This window comes from Nelumbo nucifera, chromosome 1 (assembly GCF_055504915.1).
Source record: "Nelumbo nucifera cultivar China Antique chromosome 1, China Antique-T2T, whole genome shotgun sequence".
NCBI classification, from domain to species: domain Eukaryota; kingdom Viridiplantae; phylum Streptophyta; class Magnoliopsida; order Proteales; family Nelumbonaceae; genus Nelumbo; species Nelumbo nucifera.
Genome location: NC_142649.1, coordinates 106,375,294 through 106,400,412, shown reverse-complemented (window position 1 = coordinate 106,400,412; position 25,119 = coordinate 106,375,294). Strand labels below are relative to the sequence as shown.

At 38.7% G+C, this 25,119-nt stretch overlaps 1 protein-coding gene and 2 pseudogenes across 2 annotated transcripts; all 3 read left to right on the top strand.

The window, feature by feature from the left end:
* Positions 1–3,940: 3,940 nt before the first annotated feature.
* On the top strand, positions 3,941–5,737 carry LOC104591002 (7-deoxyloganetin glucosyltransferase-like; annotated as a pseudogene). The gene is made up of 2 exons (XR_016081309.1): positions 3,941–4,531; positions 4,648–5,737. The product of XR_016081309.1 is annotated as a 7-deoxyloganetin glucosyltransferase-like (transcript).
* A 14,731-nt stretch (positions 5,738–20,468) lies between these two features.
* Positions 20,469–22,391, top strand: LOC148803670 (7-deoxyloganetin glucosyltransferase-like). Its single transcript, XM_088891282.1, has 2 exons — positions 20,469–21,194; positions 21,311–22,391. The coding sequence occupies exons 1-2, from the start codon at positions 20,690–20,692 to the stop codon at positions 21,658–21,660; spliced, it is 855 nt and encodes a 284-aa protein (XP_088747408.1). The 5' UTR covers positions 20,469–20,689; the 3' UTR covers positions 21,661–22,391.
* Positions 21,718–22,239, top strand: LOC148803671 (7-deoxyloganetin glucosyltransferase pseudogene; annotated as a pseudogene).
* Positions 22,392–25,119: the final 2,728 nt, after the last annotated feature.

The following is a 25,119-nucleotide window of genomic DNA, read 5'->3' as shown; positions in this document are numbered from 1 at the left end:
GAGGTATTTGGTTCCTCAATATTTATAACCACAGATAGCTTTTAACTTGATTATTTGTTTAATTGAGAACTGAATCATCGGTAAAGAGATCGTTGAGAAATTTATTTATATTCATGAATTCACCCAGTTGAGGTTAGAGCAGAAATCATATCTGCAATTGTAGAATTGAGCTCCATTTACAGTGGTTGTGATGTTAATTTGTTCCATAAGAAGTTTAGGATAATTCCTTCTATTTACTTATTGAACTATGTTCCTTGTATTTTGTCCTAGTTCAACTATTTTTGAAACCTTTAGATGGTAAAGCATCATCCATGGTTCTATTTACACTGATCCAAAAGTGTTCAGTTTATAATATATAATTCTATACATTGAAGAATTTTAATTTACACAAAAAATCAATCCAATTGATCAAATTAACCAACTACAAGAATGATTCATTTTGAACAACTGTTTTCAAAACCAAACCGAATCGGATAGTCGGACTGGAAGAACCGGGAACTGGTCACTTGATCGGTTTTGTTTTCCTCCAAAACTGTTTTTTCCCCCAATCTGGAGGACACAACAAACCTGGAAGACACAAAGAATTTTAAGGGTTCATGCTAGTAAATGGAGGTTGATCCCTTAAAAGTCAATCAACTTTTAGAACCATCAACCTGGAGGACACAACAAACCTAGAATTACACAAAATCTTCTCAAATTGGTGGTCAACCAAAATGAATCATCCACCAAAATCTGGTAAGCATCAATTATATGCTTCCAAAAATTCCTCGTTGTGCTTAGACTCATGTGGGATCAGATAAATAGGACCATGCAAAACAATGATTATCTATAGCTAATACAAATTTTGGAGTTAATAAAGTCGTATCTTTTCTCCAAACAACATCTATCACAGTCCAAAAAACAAACCAAGATATTCCTTTATTGTCAAATGATATTGCTTTTTTTCTATGGCTTTTACATGCCTTTGTATTTCAAATTGTCATTTTAATTCTATCATGGTAAAGTTTTACCAAGTTAGATGATGCTTACCAAGTTGGCACATTTGGCCCCGTCTTTGCCAATGGGCCATTAAGATATGTTTTTTTTTTGAAAAATAAAACAAAATTCATTTGAAAAAAGAATACCTTAGGAAGGTGATAAAGCATCACCCAAAGAGGAAATAAACCCAAGAGCCCCACAATCATTCCACTGGTCCCATACTAATACCCCTAGAACCAAATGGAAAAATCTGATAATCTTTTCTCCAAACAACCTCCATCACAGTCCGATAATACAAACAAAGGTATTATTTTATTATCAAAAGATATTGTTTGTTTCCAAAGGTTTTCAGATGTCTTTATATTAAAATTTGTCATTTTAACTCCATCTTGGTAAATTTTTACCAAGTTAGGTGATGGTTACCAGGTTGGCACATTTGGCACCTTATTTTCCAAGGGACCATTAAGATTTATTTTTTTTTGTTGAAGAATAAGATAAAATTCATTAAGAAAAATAATACATTAGGATGGTGATAATCCATAAAGAATTCCAAAAGCCCAACTTTGATCTCACAGATCCAATACTAATACCTGTACAATCGAATGACAAAATCTTATCATCTTTTCTCTAAACAACCTCTATCACAATCCAAAAAACAAACCGAAATATTTCTTTATTGTCACAAGATATTGCTTCTTTTCTATGGCTTTTGCATGCCTTTGTATTTCAAATTGTCATTTTAATTCTATCCTGGTAAAGTTTTATCAAGTTAGATGATGCTTACCAGGTTGGCACATTTGGCCCCATCTCTGCCAATGGGCCATTAACATATGTTTTTTTTGAAAAATAAAACAAAATTATTTGAAAAAAGAATACCGTAGGAAAGTGATAAAGCATCACCCAAAGAGGAAATAAACCTAAGAGCCCCACAATCATCCCATTGGTCCCATACTAATACCCTTAGAACCGAATGGCAAAATCTGCTTATCTTTTCTCCAAACAACCTCCATCACAGTCCGATAATACAAACCAATGTATTATTTTATTGTCAAAAGATATTGTATGTTTCCAAAAGCTTTCGGATGTCTTTATATTAAAAATTATCATTTTAACTCCATCTTCGTAAATTTTTACCAAGTTAGGTGAATGTTAACAGGTTGGCACATTTGGCACCTTATTTGCCAAAGGGCCATTAAGATTTGTTTTTCTGTTTTGTTGAAGCATAAGATAAAATTCATTAGGATTGTGATAATCCATAAAGAATTCTAAAAGCCCAACTTTGATCTCACAGATCCCATACTAATACCCGTAAAACCGAATGACAAAATCTTATCATCTTTTCTCTAAACAACCTCTATCACAGTCCAAAAAACAAACCAAAATATTTATTTATTGTCACAAGATATTGCTTCTTTTCTATGACTTTTGCAAGCCTTTATATTTCAAATTGTCATTTTAATTCTATCCTAGTAAAGTTTACCAAGTTTGATGATGCTTACCAGTTTGGCACATTTGGCCCCGTCTCTGCCAATGGGCCATTAAGATATCTTTTTTTTTTTTTTGAAAAATAAGATAAAATTCATTTAAAAAAATAATACCTTAGGAAGGTGATAAAGCATCACCCAAAGAGAAAATAAACCCAAGAGGCCCACAATCATCCCACTAGTCCCATACTAATATCCCTAGAACCGAATGGCAAAATCTGATAATCTTTTATCCAAACAACCTCGATCACAGTCCGATAACACAAACCAAGGTATTATTTTAATGTCAAATGATATTGGTTATTTTCAATGGCTTTCGGATGTCTTTATATTAAAAATTGTCATTTTAACTCCATCTTGGTAAATTTTTACCAAGTTAGGTGATGGTTAACAGGTTGGCACATTTGTTACCTTATTTGCCAAGGGGCCATTAGGATCTGATTTTTTTTTGTTGAAGAATAAGATAAAATTCATTAGGAAAAAGAATACATTAGGATGGTGATAATCCATAGAAAATTCCAAAAGTCCAACATTGATCTCACAGATCCCATACTAATACCCGTAGAACCGAAAGGCAAAATCTTATCATCTTTTCTCTAAACAACCTCTATCACAGTCCAGAAAACAAACCAAAATATTCTTTTATTATCACATGATATTGTTTCTTTTCTATGGCTTTTGCATGCCTATATTTTTCAAATTGTCATTTTAATTCTATCCTGGTAAAGTTTTACCAAGTTAGATGATGCTTATAGGTAATTAATTAATTTACTATTAGTGGTTTTCATATTTACTTTATCATTTTATATTAATTATTAATTTACTTAAATAATTAAATTAATTTTTGATGATTAGTTTTAATTAATCAAATAATAATTAATACTTATTTATTTATATTTTAGAAATTATTTTCTTTTTATTAATGTACTTGTGAAATTATTAATAATTTATTTTCTAGTTTAATTATTATTAAATAGAAATCATTAATTATGATTGTTATGCAATAGTAATGAGCTAATAATTTGTTAATTATTTTCATTTACTTTAATAAATTCTTAATTATTGATTTACTATAAAAAAGTAATTAATAAATAATAAATATTTTAAATGAATATTATATGATTATTATTTATGAGCTAGGAATAAAACGATTGTAGCCAAAGATGATTAACTTCATAATTATAGCCATGGAATTATAGTTATCCGTGGCGATAGTGATAAATAGCTCTTTAGCCAATGACAGAATAACTTTTAACCACGCACAAGTGTCCGTGGCTAAAGATCAACTTTTGCTTTTATAACTTATAGCCACGGATATATTATAACCGTGGCTATAAATATCTTTTAGCCATGGGCAGAATAACTTTTAACCATGGACAAATTGTCCCTAGCTAGCTCAACTTCTACCTTTGTAACTTATACCCGCAGATACATTATAGCCGTGGTTATATATATCTTTTTGCCACGGACAGAAATCAAAGCTTGAATTCAACGGCCCAAGTGAATCTTCACAAGCAAATAAGTGTCCCGGCCCCGTCCGGCCACTTCCATTTACAAGTGCCTAATGAAGCCGGTAAAGGTCAAGCCCCATGCTGTTTGTGTTCCGTTGCCGGCTCAAGGCCACATAAACCCTATGCTCAAACTGGCAAAACTCCTCCATTTTAGAGGCTTCCATATCACCTTTGTCCACACGGAGTTCAACTATCAGCGCCTGGTGAGTTCGAGAGGCCCAGAATCTGTCAAAGGATTGAACGACTTCAGATTCGAGAGCATCCCTGACGGATTGCCACCGGACAACAAGCGAGGCATACTAGATCTTCCGGCACTATGTAGATCGATGCCAAGGAATTGTGTAGTTCCATTCCACAATCTAGTAAGGATGCTCAATAGCTCACCAGATATGCCTCCTGTCACCTGTATCATATCAGATGGGGTCATGAGCTTCACTTTACAGGTTGCTCAAGACTTGGGCATTCCTGAGTTAGTCTTCTTTACACCAAGCGCATGTGGTTTCTTGTGTTACTTATATTATGAACAGCTCATGGAAAGAGGCTACTTCCCACTGAAAGGTATATATACAGCATACTTTTTTTCTAGTCCTTGATCCTTTTCATTTCAATCATGGATATGAATTAAAAAAGTTTCACCTTTCACGGAGTTAATTATATTTATGCTCTTATTGTAGATGAGAGTTGCTTAAGTAATGGGTACCTGGACACTCCCATCGATTTTATACCTGCTATGAGTGGAATTCGACTAAGGGATCTACCTACGTTCCTTAGGACAACGGATCGCTATGACACCATGTTCAACTACAATTTCGAACAAGTGACTAATGCTAGGAAAGATAGAGGGCTTATTCTCAACACATTTGATGATCTAGAGCAAGAGGTCATAGACGTCATTAGATCCAAGTTTCCCCAGCTTTACACCATTGGTCCATTATCAATGCTCTGCCGGCAGCAAATATCCGATGCAAAATTGAAGTCGATTGAATCAAATCTGTGGAAAGAGGAGATGGGATGCCTGGAATGATTAGAGAAATGGAAGCCCAAATCAGTTGTGTACGTGAACTTTGGGAGCCTAGTCACTATGACACCTCAACAGCTGAGGGAGTTTGCTTGGGGGCTTGCTAATACCGGGTATCCTTTCTTATGGGTGATTCGACCTGATCTTGTGGATGGTGGATCAGAAATCAAGTCAAATGACTTCGTTGAGGTAATCAGAGGGAGAGGTTTGCTTGTGGATTGGTGCCCACAAGAGCAAGTCTTGGGTCATCCTTCGGTTGGTGGCTTTTTAACGCACTGTGGATGGAATTCCACACTGGAAAGTATATGTGAGGGAGTTCCCATGATCTGTTGGCCTTTCTTCGCCGACCAGCAGACTAACTGCCTGTATGCACGCACCAAATGGGGGATCGGTATGGAGATCAGCACCGACGTCAAGAGAGAGCAAGTGGAGGAGTTTGTGAGGGAGTTGATGGAAGGGGAGAGGGGGAAAATGTTGAGGAGCAAGACCATGGAGTGGAAGAAGAGAGCAGAAGCTGCTGCAAAGCCAGGGGATCATCTTTTCTCCAATTGGATAGATTAATTGACGAAATTTATACTTGATGGTACAGCTGCAAATTAAACTTCAATGATCCTAAAGGCCTGTTGTTTTTTTATTTCTTATTTCTTAAAGTGCAATCATACAACTTTTTGTTTTTCAATGATACCCCCAAAGATAAATAAAAACTTTCATATATGATCAAAATGGATATTTGATAATTTTCTAAATTTAGAATTGAGAACAACATTCTCTCCATTCAGAGTTTAATGCCAGATTTCAGAGCAAACATACAAACCCCTTATCATTGGTTCCACAGCCTGCCGAACAGCTAAAGCATTCAGCTAAACCTTTCTCGTTAGAGAACGATCGGCATAGCCTTTTGTAGCCAGCCTATATCAGCATGCTCTTGAGACCCCTATGATTGATTGCCTTTGTTATAAACATGCGCCGACACACTACCACCGTCCGGTCCCATTCTTCATTCTTCTTTCTTTGACAAACCCTCCTTTGCCAAGGTAGGAGGACCTCATATTGAGCTCAGAGCCAGTGCCGATGCAAGGTCTTAGGTACTCATTAGGGCTGTTCACAGGTTGGGTTGGGTCGTTTTACTACAGTTTTTCCAACCAACCTCACACATGGTGCCTCAAACCGGCCTCACATGCACATCCTACAATGCATTGGGAACATCTTCTATACTTGTAAGTTATTATTCAAGGGAAATGTTCCCAATGCAAGGTGGATGTGCTTGTGAGGCGCCCATGTGTGAGGAGCAGATCCCGTTCCCTCAATTCGTATCTGCCCCAAAACCAGTAGCGGATTGGATTTTGAGAATGCAAACCTTATCCGTACAAGAAAATGCAAAACCCTTTCCGACCCTATCCTCCTTGCATTCAAGGGTAGGGGTGGGTTTGATTTAGAACCCATATCTAATTTCCTATTATTTCTTGTCATATATAAGCAATAAATAAGTAAAATAACACAAATAAATAACAAAATTTCCAATTATTTGATTTAGACCTGTAGAAAACACATATTTTAATTAATCAATTATCTTTCATATAAAATTCAAAATATTATTAATTTCAATACTTGTACATAAAGTTTATATGCTTTCCAACAATATGCGGGTCGGGGAGGGTTGGGTTTAGCCTAATACCGTACCGTACACGTACCTGTATAGGTTGTAGAATCCTAAAACCCATCCCACCCCAAAACCCATCCTTCAAGCAAAAATATCCACCCTGTCAGGGAGGATAAGGGTGGGTACCCACAGGGTATGGTAGAAATTGCCATCCCCAAGTAAGTTCGTTGTCCGTGTCCTCATTTGTTTCCTTGTAGTTTGTTATTTATTTTGTTTTTAAGTGATTTTTTTTTTATGAAAAGAAAATGTTATTAGGGGTGGGTTCAAGCCGAGTTGAGCTGAATAGTAGGGTTGTTCATGGGTCGGGTTGGGTCAGTTTACTGTAATTTTTCCAACCGACCCGACTTGGTCGGGTTACCTGACATAGAAACCGAAACCGACCCAGTATTAAGAAAAACCGACCTGGTCGGTTTGAGTCAGGTTGGGTCGGTTTGGGTCAGTTTCGGTTCTAAGTTCATCCCTGTGATAAAATCTTGCTAATTTTAAAAACAATCATAAATTGAACATCATTTCAGCCATCTCCTATGATAAAAATTAAATGAAAAGATAATCACAAAAGTTGTTCATTAATCACTATTCACTAATCCAAAGTTTCTTGCAACCATTCAAAAACTAGGTGGCCTAATGGGCTTTGGAACTTCATGTTTGAACTAAGTCGGTTTGGTTCGGGTCGGTTTCGGTTTTCTTGTGTGAAAATCAAAACCGACCCGAATCATCGGTTTAGGAATTTGCACAACCCAAAACCGACCCGTGCTGATCAAAACCCAGCCGACTCGGGTTGGGTCGGTTTGGGTTGGTTGGTTTGGTTGGGTTGACCCTTCTTATGAACAACCCTACTGAATAGTACGAGGCTTGAGCTTGGCTTGCCAAGGTAGTACAAGGCTCGAGCTCGATTTGAGTTAAAACTCGTAAACTCGAGCTCAGCTCGAGCTCGATTTGAGAAAAAATGTGTTATAAAAATAAATCATATATAAAAGTATTTTTATTTGATATTTAAAAAAATTAAGAATTATAATATTTTTATTATATATTATTTTCTATAATTATATATGTATATTCGAACTTAACTTGCAAGCCGAGCTCTATTAGGCTTGAGCTCGGTTTGTTTATTAATCGAGCTTATAAATTGGGCTTGAACTTGGCTCGAAGCTCAGTTGAAACCGAACTAAGGAGAGCTTGAATAACTTGTGAAGAGCTCGTCTCGTAGCCACTGCTAAATGTTTTGATCTTATCAAATTATTTTAATTTTACATAAAGATTTATTTATTTATTGATTTAAAAAGAAGAAAAATAGAAATTAGAAACCAATAAGGATATAGTATTCAGCAAAGAGATTGAATTACTCACCACAAGAATGTTTAAAACTGTTGTTAATGAGCCCCGAAGCAAAGTCCACAAGCTGTTGAGGCGTCATGATGGTGATGTTGCAAAAATTCACGTGCACAACCGAGTTGGGTTCCTTGGAATCGAGTAGGAATGGCAACGGGGCAGGACGGGGATGGGGGAGCCCCGTCCCCGTGAAAATCCCCATCCCCGCGAAAATCCCCATCCCCATCTCCGTCTTCGTCCCCGCTAACGGGGACAAGGTTATCCCCATCCCCATCCCCATCCCCATGGGGATCCTCATCCCCGCGGGGATCTCCATTCCCTGTGATTTTTTATAACGTTAACTATTTTGTTTTTGTTTTTTATTTTATTTAAAAAAATATAATTAAAATAATTAAAATTTACAATCCTATTAGAAAAGATTCAACCTTATTTTTTAAAATATTAATATATTGATGTATGTGTACATATATACATATATAATGTATGCATACATATATTAGTGGGGATCCCACGGGGCGGGGAGTGCTCTCCCATCCCTGCCCCATTCATGGTGGATCCCTACGGGGATTGGGGAAATGGAGAAAATTGTCATCCCTAAAATCGCCCTATTGATTTATCAAAACTCTTTCCATATCATATCTTTCCTGTATTATAGATTTTCCCTAAAAAGATACAATTCTAGTGGATTAAACAAGTATCTCAATTCTAGTGTATTATGGCTCGCTCAGCATTCTCAACAATTGATGTATATATGTTCCTAAGAATTATTGAAGATTAAATAAATTGCTGAATTTGTTTTCGTTATTGAAAAAGGCAACCAATACATCAGCAAAACTATATTGTTATCAGTTGTTTTTGTTTTCAAAAACAAAACCAACCATATTTTCGAACATCTCCTTAGATGATAGAATTTTTTATTTTTTGTTTGGGTATGAAAAATTGTATGATAAAACTAATTTCTAATGTGCAAGAGGACATTTTGCATTTCTCTTCTCATTTAGGCAATGCTCGGTTTGTAGGTGACTAGACCTGTCATGGGCTGGGCCAGGTTTGGATTAGGCCTTGCCTCTTTATAAACAGAAAATGACCAGGCCCAAGCCCAAGCTCGGCTGGACCATTGGGCCTAATTGTTGAGCTTGAACCCAACCCTATATATATATAAAGCCCAAAGTTCGATTTGGACAGGTATTTTATATTTTATTAATTTATATTATTTATGATATATTATTATATAATATTCTATATACTTTAATAAATATAATTCTTTTTTCACTACTAATTTTAATATTATATAATATATTATCAGGCCAAATTTATTTGGGAAAATCAAACTTGACCTGATAATTAGTTGGACCCTTCTGAGCCCAAAGACTTTAATAAAACTAGTTGGTGCATGCACAAAGACTATAAGTTTGTTGAAAACAGAAAGAAAAAACTCAGAGGAAACAGAAAGAAAGAGAAAAAACTCAACTACAATAATAAAAAATGAAAAAAAAAGTGGGATACGAATGGTACGTGGGGAGTTGGAAAACCAGATATATGAGTTAGTCAACTATAATAATGGATTGGCGTCCCATTGTCATATATATACCAGATATATGTGTTAGTCAATGCCCTGGATCAAAATAATTAAAAATAAAAACGATAAAAAAAGAAAACTTAAACTGTTGGGAATTGGGATTTATTTATATTTTCTTTTTTTTATTATTTTTTATTTTTAATTATTTTGACAAAGATAATAAAATAATGAATAATTTCTGCCTAATGGAATAAAAACATTTAGATGAAAGGTACGTTAACAAGGACATGTGTCACACAGCTATTATGTGCTCACTAATTGTATTTAACTAAGGTGTCTACTACATCCGGACCCTCTTAATGAAGGTATGGCATGTTAACATCTTGACATGTTAACATTGTGTGGGCTCAACTTTGGGAGATATCGATCCCACATCAGGTTCTAAATAACATTACCCAATTCACGGTAATATTGTTAGCTTTCTTTATTGGATCCTTATATATAGTTTTCATCAATTGCTCACCCACTTCCAACTTGGTTCTAATCACTACGGTCTCACTGCCTGGCTAACAATTTTCTTTTGCCCCTTGTTAATTTCTGTTTCTTCACAAATTGGAAAAGGTGAATTGGTCTGTTTTTGATGAGTGTGTGCATCGTAGCTGGCAGCCGGCTAGCTCCCTCTCCTTTTTCATGCTGTGTGTGGCGTTAATTAGCGGTGCCTGTTTTTTAGGCAGTTTGGTAAATGTGTGAATTTTGTTTTAGAGGAGTGATTGTTTACTCTAGTGTGTGTTCTCTATTGGAGCGTACGTCCAAAAGACTTTATTTTTGCTACAAAATATAAGATGTATTAAAGAAGACTTATTTATTCGGTTTTGTTACAATTAGGGGTGAACAAAAAAATCGAAAAACTGAATCGATCAAAAAAATCAATTGAAACCGAATTGAAAAACCGGTTAACCAAATCGGTGGATTCGACGTCTGCGCGTAGATTAGACGCGACCTAGGTTATTCTTGATTGAGCCAGGCGGCCAAATGGGTCCGACCAACGATTCGCCCGACAAGCCACCTGGACCTCATGCCAAATCCACCTGGGCTCATCATGAACTCCCCGCACCGGGTCGGGACCCCTGGCCTGGGGAGTGGGGGACAATTGATGAAAGGTGATTTGGCCTAACCAAGAGATGACAACTCAGCCTGACAAGCTCAGTTTGCAACAATTAAGCTCGCGTATTCACTCACCTCGGCACAAAGGTTGCCTCGGCTCTAGGCTCACCTCAGAGCAGGGCCATCTCGTCACAAGTCTCACCTCGACATCGAGTCACCTCGGTATCCAATCCAGTTCGGAACTAAAAGACCGAAGTACCAGTTTGGAACCAGCAACTCGAAGTGCGACGTAATTGACTCCCGCATAACCAACTCCATAGGTCTCTCCAACAAATCCCGAATCCCTCAAGATCACGATGAGTTAACAGATCCTGACTTTTGCGGGATCACGATAAGGACTTATCCTGACTTCGCCAGAATCGGAGGTGAAACGAGATAAGCCTCATCTGTGTACTGCTCCTTCAGAAGCAGAGCGAGCTCCATCTCCACATCCCGGATATCCCGGAACTCTTTCGTGTGCCCCATGACTACTCAACTATATAAAGGCTCCAACCCCGATGGCTTAAGGTACACGTGATTTTTCTGCTCTCTAACTCTCTAGCTCTCTACATTCTCAAAGCTCCTCAACTCGCATTAGATTACTAACTTAAGCATCGGAGCGACCTCGCCGGGCTAGTCACCTTGGGTTCTTTGATCTTGTTTTGCAGATTTACTTAGCTCGCGCGTCCGACTGGAAGCTAGATCACTCTCCAGCAGGGAGCAGTCAGATCGTGCAATATCAAGTAGCATTTCTTTTCGGTATCATAGATTTTCTTTTTGAAAATTAAATAACACGATGTTATATTAATAAAATCAAAAGGTTACACAGGTAGAGATAGAAACAGAGGAGCCCATAACAGGGCATCAAGGCATCGAGTCATTGGTGTACAAAAGAGATCCATGGACTCCAGATTTTGCTAAAGTTTCTGCTGCACTGTTTTGTTCCCTGGGAACCAACCGAAGGTCACACTAACAGAGGAATCTAGGACCCTTGCTTCAGTCAAAAAAAAAAAAATCCAAACACCATGGGCCACCTTGCTCATCTTTCAACTACCAGACTGTGTTAGCCGAGTCACCAAAAGCAGCAAGAGGCGAGAAGCCCTGATGATTTTGGCTGTGAATTATTAGTAATTAATTTGCTCTTTTTACCCGCATGTTTTGTGGTTTATTCTTTCAATAAGGTTTATAATCACAGCGAAAATGGTAATGCCTGCTAGTTCCATCCACCGTGAAACTCCTCCAAGGCGAGGTGTCTATAGATGAAGATAGAATTCCGTTTGCTTTGTTTTCTATTTTTGCTGAAGGCCAGATCCCCAATTTTTAAGAGTGTGGCCATCAGAATCAAATTTTATTGATTCCCTTTTATTACTCTTAGGCCCTGTTTGTTTTCAGTAAATAGGAGGGGGATTTTCCATTGACCAACTTACAATGTTCTTTTTTCGGTAAGCTCTAGGCCCTAAGGTAAATTTAGTTTTCTTGGGTATCACTCACACCGGTGAGTGATAGGACAAAAAGGATAAATAAATTTTCCACCTATAGGGTAGAATTTACAAAACATAATAGAACAAATTTGACTATTTTAACATTGGATTTTTATTGATAAAAAGTCATTATATAATTTACTTGGGAAAGAAAATGGACAAATAAAGTTACCCGAGTCCTAGGAAACATTTACCTAGATAAGCGCACTTACACAAGTGACATTTTAAAAAAAGGAACAAGGCCATATTAGGTAATACTTTCATATTCCTAGACTTGAAGAGATGGATAAGTCTTCTCCTAGAGGAGTTTTGGAGGACTGTACAAATCAATGTTTTTAAAACTTGACTGGACAGGGAACCGTTCTAGAGACCAGTTCTTGGGTCGAATGGTCCGATCATCCGGTTTGAATGGATGGCCCGTTCTGACAAAAAGAAATAAAAAAAATGACTTGAATTCATTGTCTTGGTCAAAGGTTCAACCACTTGGGTCCGCGGTTCGTTGACCAAATTAACGATTTTGGAGTGAAACAGAACCGGTCATCCCAATTTTTCCAATCCAACCATCCAGTCTAGTCCAGTTTTGAAAACACTAGCACAAAGGGCCTGGAATCTAAAACATGTTCTTTGAAGGCCAATACATCACATTCTGAGTAATCATTTCCCATTGACAATAATTCTTAGGTCCCGTTTGGCATTTGCTTTTCGGTAAGTTACTTACCCAGGTAAATGCAATTACCTAGGTAAGTTTTTCTTGGGAAACACTTAACAAGATAAGTGTATTTGCTCATGTTCTTTTATTTCCCAAGTAAAAAAGGAAATGACCAATTTAACCATAAAAATTCATTCTTAAAAGAGGCACTTTTGTCCTATTCTCTTTCTAGTCCCAGATGCACCTAGCTGGGGCTGATGAGTCTTGCATGTGTGTAGCCTTCTCTACTACCTTTAAAGAAGTAGTTCGAACCTGGTATCGGAACCTCGCGCTGAGATTGATCAAAAGCTGGTCGCAGTTCGCTGACTTGTTCACTGCACATTTCATCACCAGCAAAAAGAGTCCAAAGTCCCAGGGAAGCCTTCTCAATGTGGTTCAGAGGGAAGGAGAATCGATTAGGAGCTACATCAAAGGCTTCAATGACACCTGCCTGCAGATACCGGATCTCGACCCGACAGTGAGGCTCATTGCAGCCAAGAAGGGAATTACCCACAAGGAGTTCAAATGGCATGTTGTAGCAAACAAACTGAAGGACATTACTGAGTTCCTAAAGCTCGCAAACCAATTCATTGGCACCGAGGAGGAGATCAATCAGAAGGTCTATAACTCACCCTCAGAGAAGAGGAAGAGAGAAAGTGAAGGAACAAGCAGTGGTGGACAAAAGAGGAAGAAAAGCAAGTCACCAACAGGGGAAGAAACAACTCCAGAAGTCGGTCCCCTTCACGATCTCGTAAATCAGGTCGGCGCTCCAAGACCCCTCCTGTGGAGAGAACGAACTACACACCCCTGAATGCTAAAAGAGGAGAGATCCTAATGGCCATTATGGATTCCCCTTTCGTCAAATGGCCTCCCAGGTTAAGAGGAGACCCAACAGCAAGAAACCCGAACATGTATTGCCACTTTCATCGAGATCATGGGCATAGTACAGAGAATTGCAGGAACCTCCGTGATGAGATCGAGGAACTCATCCGACGTGGACACTTGAAGAATTTCATCTTCAGCAAAGAAAGAAGACAGACATATCGGCAAGCAGACCGACAAGGAGATAAGAGGAATGCCCCAGAAGTCAGCAGGCAAAACGAGCAACCGCTACGACAGTTGCCAGAAGAGAGACCGATTCGCGGGGTAATTAACATGATTACCGGTGGGTCCATTATCGCGGGAAAATGAAGGCAAAACACCTTGTCATATGCAGCGACTCGCAACTAGTGGTCAACCAAGTTACTAGGGAGTACGAAGCGCGTGACTCCACTACGGCAGCTTATTTGGCCAAAGTCAGAGAGATCCTATGCAGCTTCATCTCCTACTTCATCAGACAAATCCCAAGGTTCGAGAACACTGGGGCCGACGCCTTGTCTTGACTAGCCAGTACAAGCAGCAACACCATGTGGACCAGACCGTGTACATTGGGGATTTACCTCAACCTAGCATTCTCGGGGGGGAAGAAGAGGTCTCTCCCATATCACAAGCGGAACCGAGCTGGATTGACCAACTCGTAAGTTATCTGCTTCATGGGACCCTACCTGCAGAACGCAACGCAACCCGAAGGGTAGTGCGCCCGTTAGCTAAGTATGTCCTTATATACAAACAACTGTACAGAAGATCTTTCACGCTCCCCTACCTGCGCTGCTTGCGACCCTCAGAGGCCGAGCATGTACTCTGCGACACCCATGAAGGCTTTTGTGGTAGACACTTGGGGGGCAGAGCTCTCGCATAGAAAGCGTTGCAACAAGGCTATTACTGGCCCACGATGAAGACAGATGCACTCGAGCTCGTCAAGAAGTGTGACAGGTGTCAGAGGCACGCCAACATTCACCATCAACCTGTTGCTGATCTGAAATACCTCACTAGCCCATGGCCCTTCGCATAGTGGGCAATCAACATCCTTGGCCCTTTCCCGCCAGAGACAGGATAGAGGAGGTTCCTGGTCGTAGCAGTAGACTACTTTACGAAGTGGGTGGAAGCCGAATCTTTGGTAACGATCACAGTCCACAACATACAGAATTTCTTCTAGAAAAACATAGTATGTTGCTTCGAGCTACCTCGGGTACTTATCTCTCACAATGGGAAGCAGTTCAAGGATATCAATTTTCAAAACTAGTGTGCTGAAATGGGAATTCAACAAAATTTCACCTCGGTGGCACACCCCAAGCGAACGGGCAAACAAAAGTCACTAATAGAGCGATACTTCGTAGATTGAAAGCTCGCTTAGCTCGAGCCAAGGGGTTGTGGGTGGACGAACTGCCTAGTGTCCTTTGGGCTTATCAAACTACCATTAAGACTGCCACAGGTGAAACCACTTTCAACCTCACTTACGACACATAAGCGGTGATCCTAGCGGAAATCGAGGTGCCCACACTACGGTTGGAGGCTTATGACAAGGAGACGAATGATGATGAGCTCCGTACCAGCCTAGACCTGATAGAAGAGGTATCAAACCTTGCTTACATTCAGACTATAGCTTACCAACAAAGAGTAGCTCAATACTATAACGCCCAGGTCAGAAAACGACACTTCCGCATCGGTGACCTAGTTTTTCAGAAGCTTATGGTACTTGAGCCTGGCATTGGTAAGCTCGGACCAAATTGGGAAGGTTCGTACCGAGTAAGATGAGTGTTCGGGGAAGACACGTACAAGCTCGAGACTTTGAAAGGGAAGTAGGTACCTTGAGCATGGAATATCGACAACCTGAGCAGGTACTACTTGTGACCACTAAACGGGTCAAAAAGGATCACCGAACTGGAGATAGGATTGCAAGTCACTCCCAAAAGCGTAAGGGCCATGGTGCCGAGTTGACATAAGACCTCGGCACTACGACAAGTCCTAGTTGCCTCTTCGGCATAGGCAGACAAGTCCTATTTGCCTCTTTGGCATAGGGATACCAGTTTTCACGCCTGAGACATAGACAGTTCAGATACAAACCCTACGACATCTAGCCCACCTCGGCGTATAACAATAAGTTAATCCCATTTGAAGTCTGGCCCGTTGGCTCGGCACTAAGGGATAACCAACAACTAAGCGAGTAGCCTGTGTGTAGACAGGTCGGGTATATACCCTACAGTGTCCGCCCACCTCGGCATACAACGATACGAAGCTATCCCTCCTTGGAGTCCAGCTCGTTAGCTCGACAATTCAGGGTAACCTACACTTAGAAAAAATTCACTCCTATTTGGTTTAGTTCACTAGTTCGGGAGTTATCTACACTTAGAAAAAAAAATTTTGCATACAAAGATTGCAAAAACACTTGTATTTCATTGATATGGAATTTCGGGTACAAAAAAAAATTTACAATGGATCGTGATGTGAATAAAAATTATCATATTCTTATCTATGAATACTCAGTCTTTCTACACTTAATTAACACTTAATTGGACTCATTAAGCTGGTATTTTGATTCAGGGCACGGAAAGAAGTCGTAAGAAGGAAGACAAGGCAAATCGGATGGTTTTTCACAATTTTGGCACCGTTCAGTAATCTAGGCCTAACTCTCATATCTGGGCTCCGATTGGGCTGATTCAAGATGCAATAGAAAGATAAGAGCGAAATCTACAACTTTCATGTTTTGGGTTTTGACAGATTCGGCCTGAACCGAAGTCAAAATTGGGCCCAAAGTCGAAGCGGATCCGTAGTAAAGCTCAGTTCACAGCTGAAGCCCAATTCGCAGAAAAGCCTTGTAGCAACCCAAGTACCCAACTTATTAAAGCAACCCACTCGAATTCAAGAATCCAGAGTCCTCTTAGATTTGAATTCTAAATGTAATTCTAAAAAGTTAAAGAAGATTGAGATCATTAGATAAGAGATAAGATAGGATAGGATAGGATCAGTGTAAAACTAACCTGGATTATCCATTCTTGAGATAACTCCAAGTAGTTGTAAAAGCCCCTCCCCAAAAACTATGTAAAGCGTGGGCGTACCAGCACCTGGTATCAATCAATTATTGAAGCTCTCTCTGAAGCAATCAAGAACACCATCAAGAAAGTTTCAAGAAAGAGATCAACAAAGGCAAGAAAGTTTCAAGAAGGAGGTGGCGGCAAGAAGAAGAGAGGATCTCAGATCCAAGGGCGACATCATGAGTTCTTTATTTCCTCTTGTTTGTTTTATTTCCTTTATCATGAATTGATTTCTTCATAGCTAGGGCTGTGGAAAGCCTAACCATGACAATGAATATATTTTTATTCTAATTTATCCAAGATTGTGATTTCCATATAGTTTATGAGTTATTATGCCTAATGCGATTAATCGGGAGAGGAATTCATATAGTGGACCGAATAATTCATGGTGTGAATTGAATGGTATATAAGGATATATACACATGATTCATCTGAACGTATAAGTTTTTCTTTGAACTTAATGCATTTCTATCTTGAGAACTCTAGTCGAGGGATCGAAGGGTCACTTGATAGAAGTAGATTTGATATATCTTGGGAAAGAATATTAAATAAAATTGGAGAAACTTCAGCTTATGGAAATGACAAATTGGATCTGAATTTCGGATCCAATTGGTCCGCCTAACCATTCCAATGAATATTAATGGATGAGATTAACCAAGATAATTTGTCATTTCTAGAAGCTGAAGTTTCTCCAATTTTATTTAATATTCTTTCCCAAGATATATCAAATCTACTTCTATCAAGTAACCCTTTGATCCCTCGACTAGAGTTCTCAAGATAGAAATGCATTAAGTTCAAAGAAAAGCTTATACGTTCAGATGAATCATGTGTATATATCCCTATATACCATTCAATTCACACCATGAATTATTCGGTCCACTATATGAATTCCTCTCCCGATTCATTCACATAAACCCAATCAATTAAGAGATGGCCACTCATAATCGCATTAAGCATAATAACTCATAGACTATATGGAAATCACAATCTTGGATAAATTAGAATAAAAATATATTTATTGTCATGGTTAGGCTTTCCACAGCCCTATCTATAAAGAAATCAATTCATGATAAAGGAAATAAAACAAACAAGAGGAAATAAAGAACTCATGAGAGAACCCGAGGTGGCTAACACGGTGAGGTTGCTTCGATTCTTAAGTTAGTATTGCGAGCTGAAAGTTGAATGATAAGCGTACTAGTGAGCAAATAATCGCGCATACCTGGGCCCTAGAGGGGTTGTTGTCCTTATATAGCTGAGTTGTCGTGTGTCTCACAAAATGGTTCCGGGATCTTTGTCCTGAGTGGATGAGATTTGTTTCCACTTTAGTTGGGGAGTAACGTATCAGTTAATGGAGTCTATCATCTCCGCCCAATCCGGGTGGGAGAGGATAAGGCCTGTCGTTACGCAGCATGATCCCGTGAAGTTCGAAGTCCGCTGACAAGCTTCTAGAGTCGATTATGTGTCACTTCGGTTCTTGGGCCCTGAACTGGATTAGGTGTCGAGGTTCATTTACGCCGAGGTGACTTTATGTTGAGGTGGCTTTGTGCCGAGGTGGCCGAACACCCGAGCTCTGAAAACTACTAAATAGTTTCCTTTTGCTGAGTTGTCATCCTTCAAGCAGATTGCATCCACGTGACCTTTACTTACTACGTCATGCCAAATCAACCCTCATCATATGGTTTTATTAATAGGTTTAAATAATAATAAAAAATAAGAGTATCCAGATAAAAATGTCCTTAACTAAGCATTCCCTCCAAGTAGCCAAGCCCTCAGTTCAGAAGATCTTTGAAAACTGTAAGTGGGACAAAAAGTAATGAAAAACCCCATATTTCACGACTTGTCCATACATAGCCTCAACCAGACCAAAAGGTATCCTGATAAAAAAATGGCAGAACAAAAAACCTCCTATCATTGATTGTCTCATTTTCACTTTGAATCCTACATCTTTAAACCCAGAAAAAAATACATAAGTTAACAGTGACTCATCATTAAATAGTAAAGATAAGTATGGCACCTACCAGTAAAATAACAAGAATTCAAAGATGAACCAAAAGAAAGTCTCATCATATTTTAAAAAAGAGATGGAACCCAACTATAAACCAAGAATGTTACCACTGATAAAAGTAAAATTCACCTATCATCTACCAAAAAAGGAGAAAGGAGATGAAAAAAGACTTTGGTAAAGATTCACATCAATATTGCTCAGCCATTAGGCAATAGCATTTATCTTATTTGTTCCTTTAATCATACAGATCAAGCCTCCAAGTGAAGGAGACCCTTTAACCATACCACGCACGTCCCTTGGAGCCAGTAGTTCGCACATCTCCACCAACTTCTCCCGAGCCTCCGCCATCAAACCTTTCTCCCCGGCTGTGGGACTCCTCCCGCCTCTCATCTTCCCCAAATCCTCTCTTCTTTTTCCACAACTTCTCCCGACGCTGACAGAACCAGAACAATCTCCGCAACCCTCTTCATGTTACGGATATATTATAACCGTGGTTATAAATATCTTTCAGCCACAGACAAAATAACTTTTAACCATGGACAAATTGTCCCTAGCTAAAGCTCAACTTCTACTTTTGTAACTTATACCCATAGATACATTATAACCGTGGTTATAAATTTTTTTTAGCCACGGACAGAATAATTTTTAACTACGGACAAAAATTGTCCGTAATTAAAACTCATCTTTTGCTTTTGTAACTTATAACCACAAATACATTATAACCGTGGCTATAAATATTTTTAGCCACGGATAAAATAATTTTTAACCACAGACAAATTGTCCGTAGCTAAAGCTCACCTTTTAATCACGGACAATTTGTCCGTAGCTAAAGTTCATCTTTTGCCTTTGTAATTTATAGCCATGGATACATTATAACTGTGGCTATAAATACCTTTTAGCCACGGACAGAATAACTTTTAACCACAGACAAATTGTCCATAATTAAAGCTCAACTTTTTGCCACTGACATCAAATTGCCCTGTAATTATATTCCATGTTTTAGCTACGGTTTTTTGGACCTTAGCTAAAGTGCCATAACTATAGCCCCATTTTCCTGTAGCGAACTATCTTCTGTAATGAGTTTATTTGATGAATGTTAGCTTTCTGAGTGTGTCTTTTGGAGAATAAAGAAAGGATGGATGCAGAAGGGAATTTGGGCCAATAACTCTTGCGAGCAAAATAGAGATTCGAAGACTAGTTCAAATGAGAACAAAGAGAATTCGAAAGAGATTAGTGATTCCATTTACCAAGTTCCATATTTGTTCGGTGGAAAATGGAGATGGAGGCAGAGATGGATAGGGAAAACAGAAATGGTGACGGAGCAACGATTTGCTTTCAATCTTTCTGAAAATTTTTATTAATTAAGTTTTATTTTAAAAATTTGAAGAATAATAAAAAATAAAATTAGTTTTTTTTATTAGCATTTCTTAATTTTATAATAATAAACCTATTTTTTCTATTTATATATGATATATATCTTTTTATATTCAATATTATGGAAAAAATCTATGATGTGAAAAAGATATGGTATATAATATGGGAAGAGTTTTGATCAATCAAAACCCACCCCTGGAATTTTGATAAATAACATCTGATTTGGCTCGACCATTTCTAATAAATTATCTTTTTATTAAAAGAGTATAATACAAAAAAAAAAACAAATGCTGAGCAGCTGATGAGGAGATCTTGACGTATCCTCAATTAAGTTCAAATGGGTTCAATCCATCACAGGTGTGTTTTTGTCTCTGTTTAGAGTTTAGACAAAAGGATGGCGGATGGGGGTCTCAGTCTGAGAGGGAGAGGGAGAAAAGTGAATGTGACGCTAGCTGCAGAAAACAACACCCACCTGTGTTTCTGTCATCTGTGCTATAAATCAAAGCTTGAATTCAACGGCCCAAGTGAATCTTCACAAGCAAATAAGTGTCCCGGCCCCGTCCGGCCACTTCCATTTACAAGTGCCTAATGAAGCCGGTAAAGGTCAAGCCCCATGCTGTTTGTGTTCCGTTGCCGGCTCAAGGCCACATAAACCCTATGCTCAAACTGGCAAAACTCCTCCATTTTAGAGGCTTCCATATCACCTTTGTCCACACGGAGTTCAACTATCAGCGCCTGGTGAGTTCGAGAGGCCCAGAATCTGTCAAAGGATTGAACGACTTCAGATTCGAGAGCATCCCTGACGGATTGCCACCGGACAACAAGCGAGGCATACTAGATCTTCCGGCACTATGTAGATCGATGCCAAGGAATTGTGTAGTTCCATTCCACAATCTAGTAAGGATGCTCAATAGCTCACCAGATATGCCTCCTGTCACCTGTATCATATCAGATGGGGTCATGAGCTTCACTTTACAGGTTGCTCAAGACTTGGGCATTCCTGAGTTAGTCTTCTTTACACCAAGCGCATGTGGTTTCTTGTGTTACTTATATTATGAACAGCTCATGGAAAGAGGCTACTTCCCACTGAAAGGTATATATACAGCATACTTTTTTTCTAGTCCTTGATCCTTTTCATTTCAATCATGGATATGAATTAAAAAAGTTTCACCTTTCACGGAGTTAATTATATTTATGCTCTTATTGTAGATGAGAGTTGCTTAAGTAATGGGTACCTGGACACTCCCATCGATTTTATACCTGCTATGAGTGGAATTCGACTAAGGGATCTACCTACGTTCCTTAGGACAACGGATCGCTATGACACCATGTTCAACTACAATTTCGAACAAGTGACTAATGCTAGGAAAGATAGAGGGCTTATTCTCAACACATTTGATGATCTAGAGCAAGAGGTCATAGACGTCATTAGATCCAAGTTTCCCCAGCTTTACACCATTGGTCCATTATCAATGCTCTGCCGGCAGCAAATATCCGATGCAAAATTGAAGTCGATTGAATCAAATCTGTGGAAAGAGGAGATGGGATGCCTGGAATGATTAGAGAAATGGAAGCCCAAATCAGTTGTGTACGTGAACTTTGGGAGCCTAGTCACTATGACACCTCAACAGCTGAGGGAGTTTGCTTGGGGGCTTGCTAATACCGGGTATCCTTTCTTATGGGTGATTCGACCTGATCTTGTGGATGGTGGATCAGAAATCAAGTCAAATGACTTCGTTGAGGTAATCAGAGGGAGAGGTTTGCTTGTGGATTGGTGCCCACAAGAGCAAGTCTTGGGTCATCCTTCGGTTGGTGGCTTTTTAACGCACTGTGGTGGATGGAATTCCACACTGGAAAGTATATGTGAGGGAGTTCCCATGATCTGTTGGCCTTTCTTCGCCGACCAGCAGACTAACTGCCTGTATGCACGCACCAAATGGGGGATCGGTATGGAGATCAGCACCGACGTCAAGAGAGAGCAAGTGGAGGAGTTTGTGAGGGAATTGATGGAAGGGGAGAGGGGGAAAATGTTGAGGAGCAAGACCATGGAGTGGAAGAAGAGAGCAGAAGCTGCTGCAAAGCCAGGGGGGTCATCTTTTTTCCAATTGGATAGATTAATTGAGGAAATTAATACTTGATGTTACAGCTGCAAATTAAACTTCAATCATCTTTGGCTTCTTGGAATTTTCATCTTGTATTGAGTTTGTTTGTCCAAAGTCTCCAAACCTGATAGTTTGATGTAGCTTCGTATATATAAATAGAATTCGAATTAATACTGATGTGACTTTAAAGGCATGTTGTTTTTTTATCTCTTATTTCTTAAAGTGCAATCATACAACTTTTTATTTTTCAATAATATCCCCAAAGACAGAAAAACTCTTGGTTAAAATGTATATTTGATAATTTTCTAAATTTAGAATTGAGAACAACATTCTCTCCATTCAGAGTTGAGTTTAGTGGAAAGAAAAGTTCACCAATACCAATATATACCTCTTAATGTAATTATTGCACTTTCAGATGTCAGACTTCAGATCAAACAAACAGGCCCTCAGTTTAATATTGACGTGAAACCTTATCATTGGTTCCACAGCCTACCGAACTACTAAAGCATTCAGCTAAACCTTGCTCGTTAGAGAACGATCGGCAGAGCCTTTTCTAACCAGCCTAAATCAGCATGCTCTTGAGACCCTTATGATTGATTGCCTTTGTTGTAAGCACGCGGCGGCACACTACCACCGTCCAGTTCCATTCTTCATTCTTTTTTTGACAAGAGGACCTCATTTTGAGCTCAGAGCCAATGCGAATGCAAGGTCTTAGGTACTCATCCTCACAAAATTGGAAGAACCAGGTTGAAAACCCTCTGGAAAAGCTAAGCAACTCCCTTGTGCCTAAGGGCACGTGTCATGGATGTATAGAAATTTAAAATATTTGTTTTGTAGTAGGTTTAGGGATGGCAATGGGATGGATTTGGGGATGATTTTATAATTCTAGATTCTACCCATCTCCCTAAGCCTCTCAATTCAGAGATTGGATCTGCTCCTCACACATGGTGCCTCAAACCGACCTCACACGCACATCCTACCATGCATTGGGAACATCTTCTGTACTTATAAGTTATTATTCAAGGGAGATGTTCCCAATGCACGGTGGATGTGCCTGTGAGGTGCCCATGTGTGAGGAGCAGATCCCGTTCCCTCAATTCATATTTGCCCCAAAACCAGTAGCGGGTTGGATTTTGAGAATGCAAACCATATCCGCACATGAAAATGCAAAGCCCTTCCCGACCCTATCCTCCTTGCATTCAAGGGTAGGAGTGGGTTTGATTTACAACCCATATCTAATTTCCTATTATTTATTGTCATATATAAGCAATAAATAAGTAAAATAACACAAATAAAAAACAAAATTTCCAATTATTTGATTTAGACATGTAGAAAACACATATTTTAATTAATCAATTATCTTTTACATAAAATTCAAAATATTATTAATTTCAATACTTGGTACATAAAGTTTATATGCTTTCCAACAATATACGGGTCCGGGAGTATTGGGTTTAGCCTAATACCGTACTATACCCGTACCTATACAGGTTGTAGAATCCTAAAACCCATCCCACCCCAAAACCCATCCTTCAAGCAAAAATATCCACCCCGTCAGGGAGGATAGGGGGGGGGGGTACCCACATGGTATGGTAGAAATTGCCATCCCCAAGTAAGTTCGTTGTCCGTGTTCTCATTTGTTTCCTTGTAGTTTGTTATTTATTTTGTTTTTTAGTGAATATTTTTTTATGAAAAGAAAATATTATTAGGGGTGGGTTCAAGCCGAGCCGAGCCGAATAGTACGAGGCTTGAGCTTGGCTTGCTAAGGTAGTACAAGGCTTGAGCTTGATTTGAGTCAAAACTCGTAAACTCGAGCTCAGCTCGGCTCGGCTCGAGCTCAATTTGAGAAAAAATGTGTTATAAAAATAAAACTTATATATAAAAATATTTTTTATTTGATATTTAAAAAAATTAAGAATTATAATATTTTTATTATATATTATTTTCTATAACTATAACTATATATATACAATATATATATATATATATATATACATATATATATATATATATATATATATGTATATATATTCGAACTTGACTTGCGAGCTGCGCTCTATTAGGCTTGAGCTCGGTTTGTTTATTAATCGAGCTTGTAAATTGGGCTTGAACTTGGCTCGAAGCTCAGTTGAAACCAAGCCGCGAGCTTGAATAGCTTGTGAAGAGCTCAGCTCGTAGCCACCACTAAATGTTATGATCTTATCAAAATATTTTAATATATAGTATTGAGCAGAGATTGAATTACCCACAACACAAGAATGTTTAAAACTTTGTTAATGAGCCCCCAAGCAAAGTCCACAAGTTGTTGAGGCGTCATGATGGTGATGTTGCCAAAATTTACATGCACAACTGAGTTTCCCCGTGAAAATCCCCATCCCCATCTTTGTCCTTGTCCCCGTTAACGGGGACAAGGTTATCCCCATCCCCATCCCCACAGGGATTCTCATCCTCGCGGGGATCTCCATTCCCTGTGATTTTTTATAATGTTAATCTTTTGTTTTTGTTTTTTATTTTATTCAAAAAAATATAATTAAAATTTACAATCCTATTAGAAAAGATTCAACCATATTTTTTAAAATATTAATATATAGATGTATATGTACATATATACATATATAATGTATGCATACATATATTAGTAGGGATCCTACAGGACGGGGAGTGCTCTTCCCATCTCCGCCCCATCAGCGGGGATGAAAATTTTCCCATCCCCATCCCCGTGGAGGAAAATCATCCCTATCCCTACGGGGATTGGGGAAATGTGAAAAATTGCCATCCCTAAAATCGAACCACTCTAGACATCCTGATTGCTATTCTTATTGCCATTCATTGGACCTAATAAACTTTTAACCCATCCCTCGAGATGTAAAAGTTCATCCATATGTAGGTCCACTTCCATTGCTTCACAATCAGATC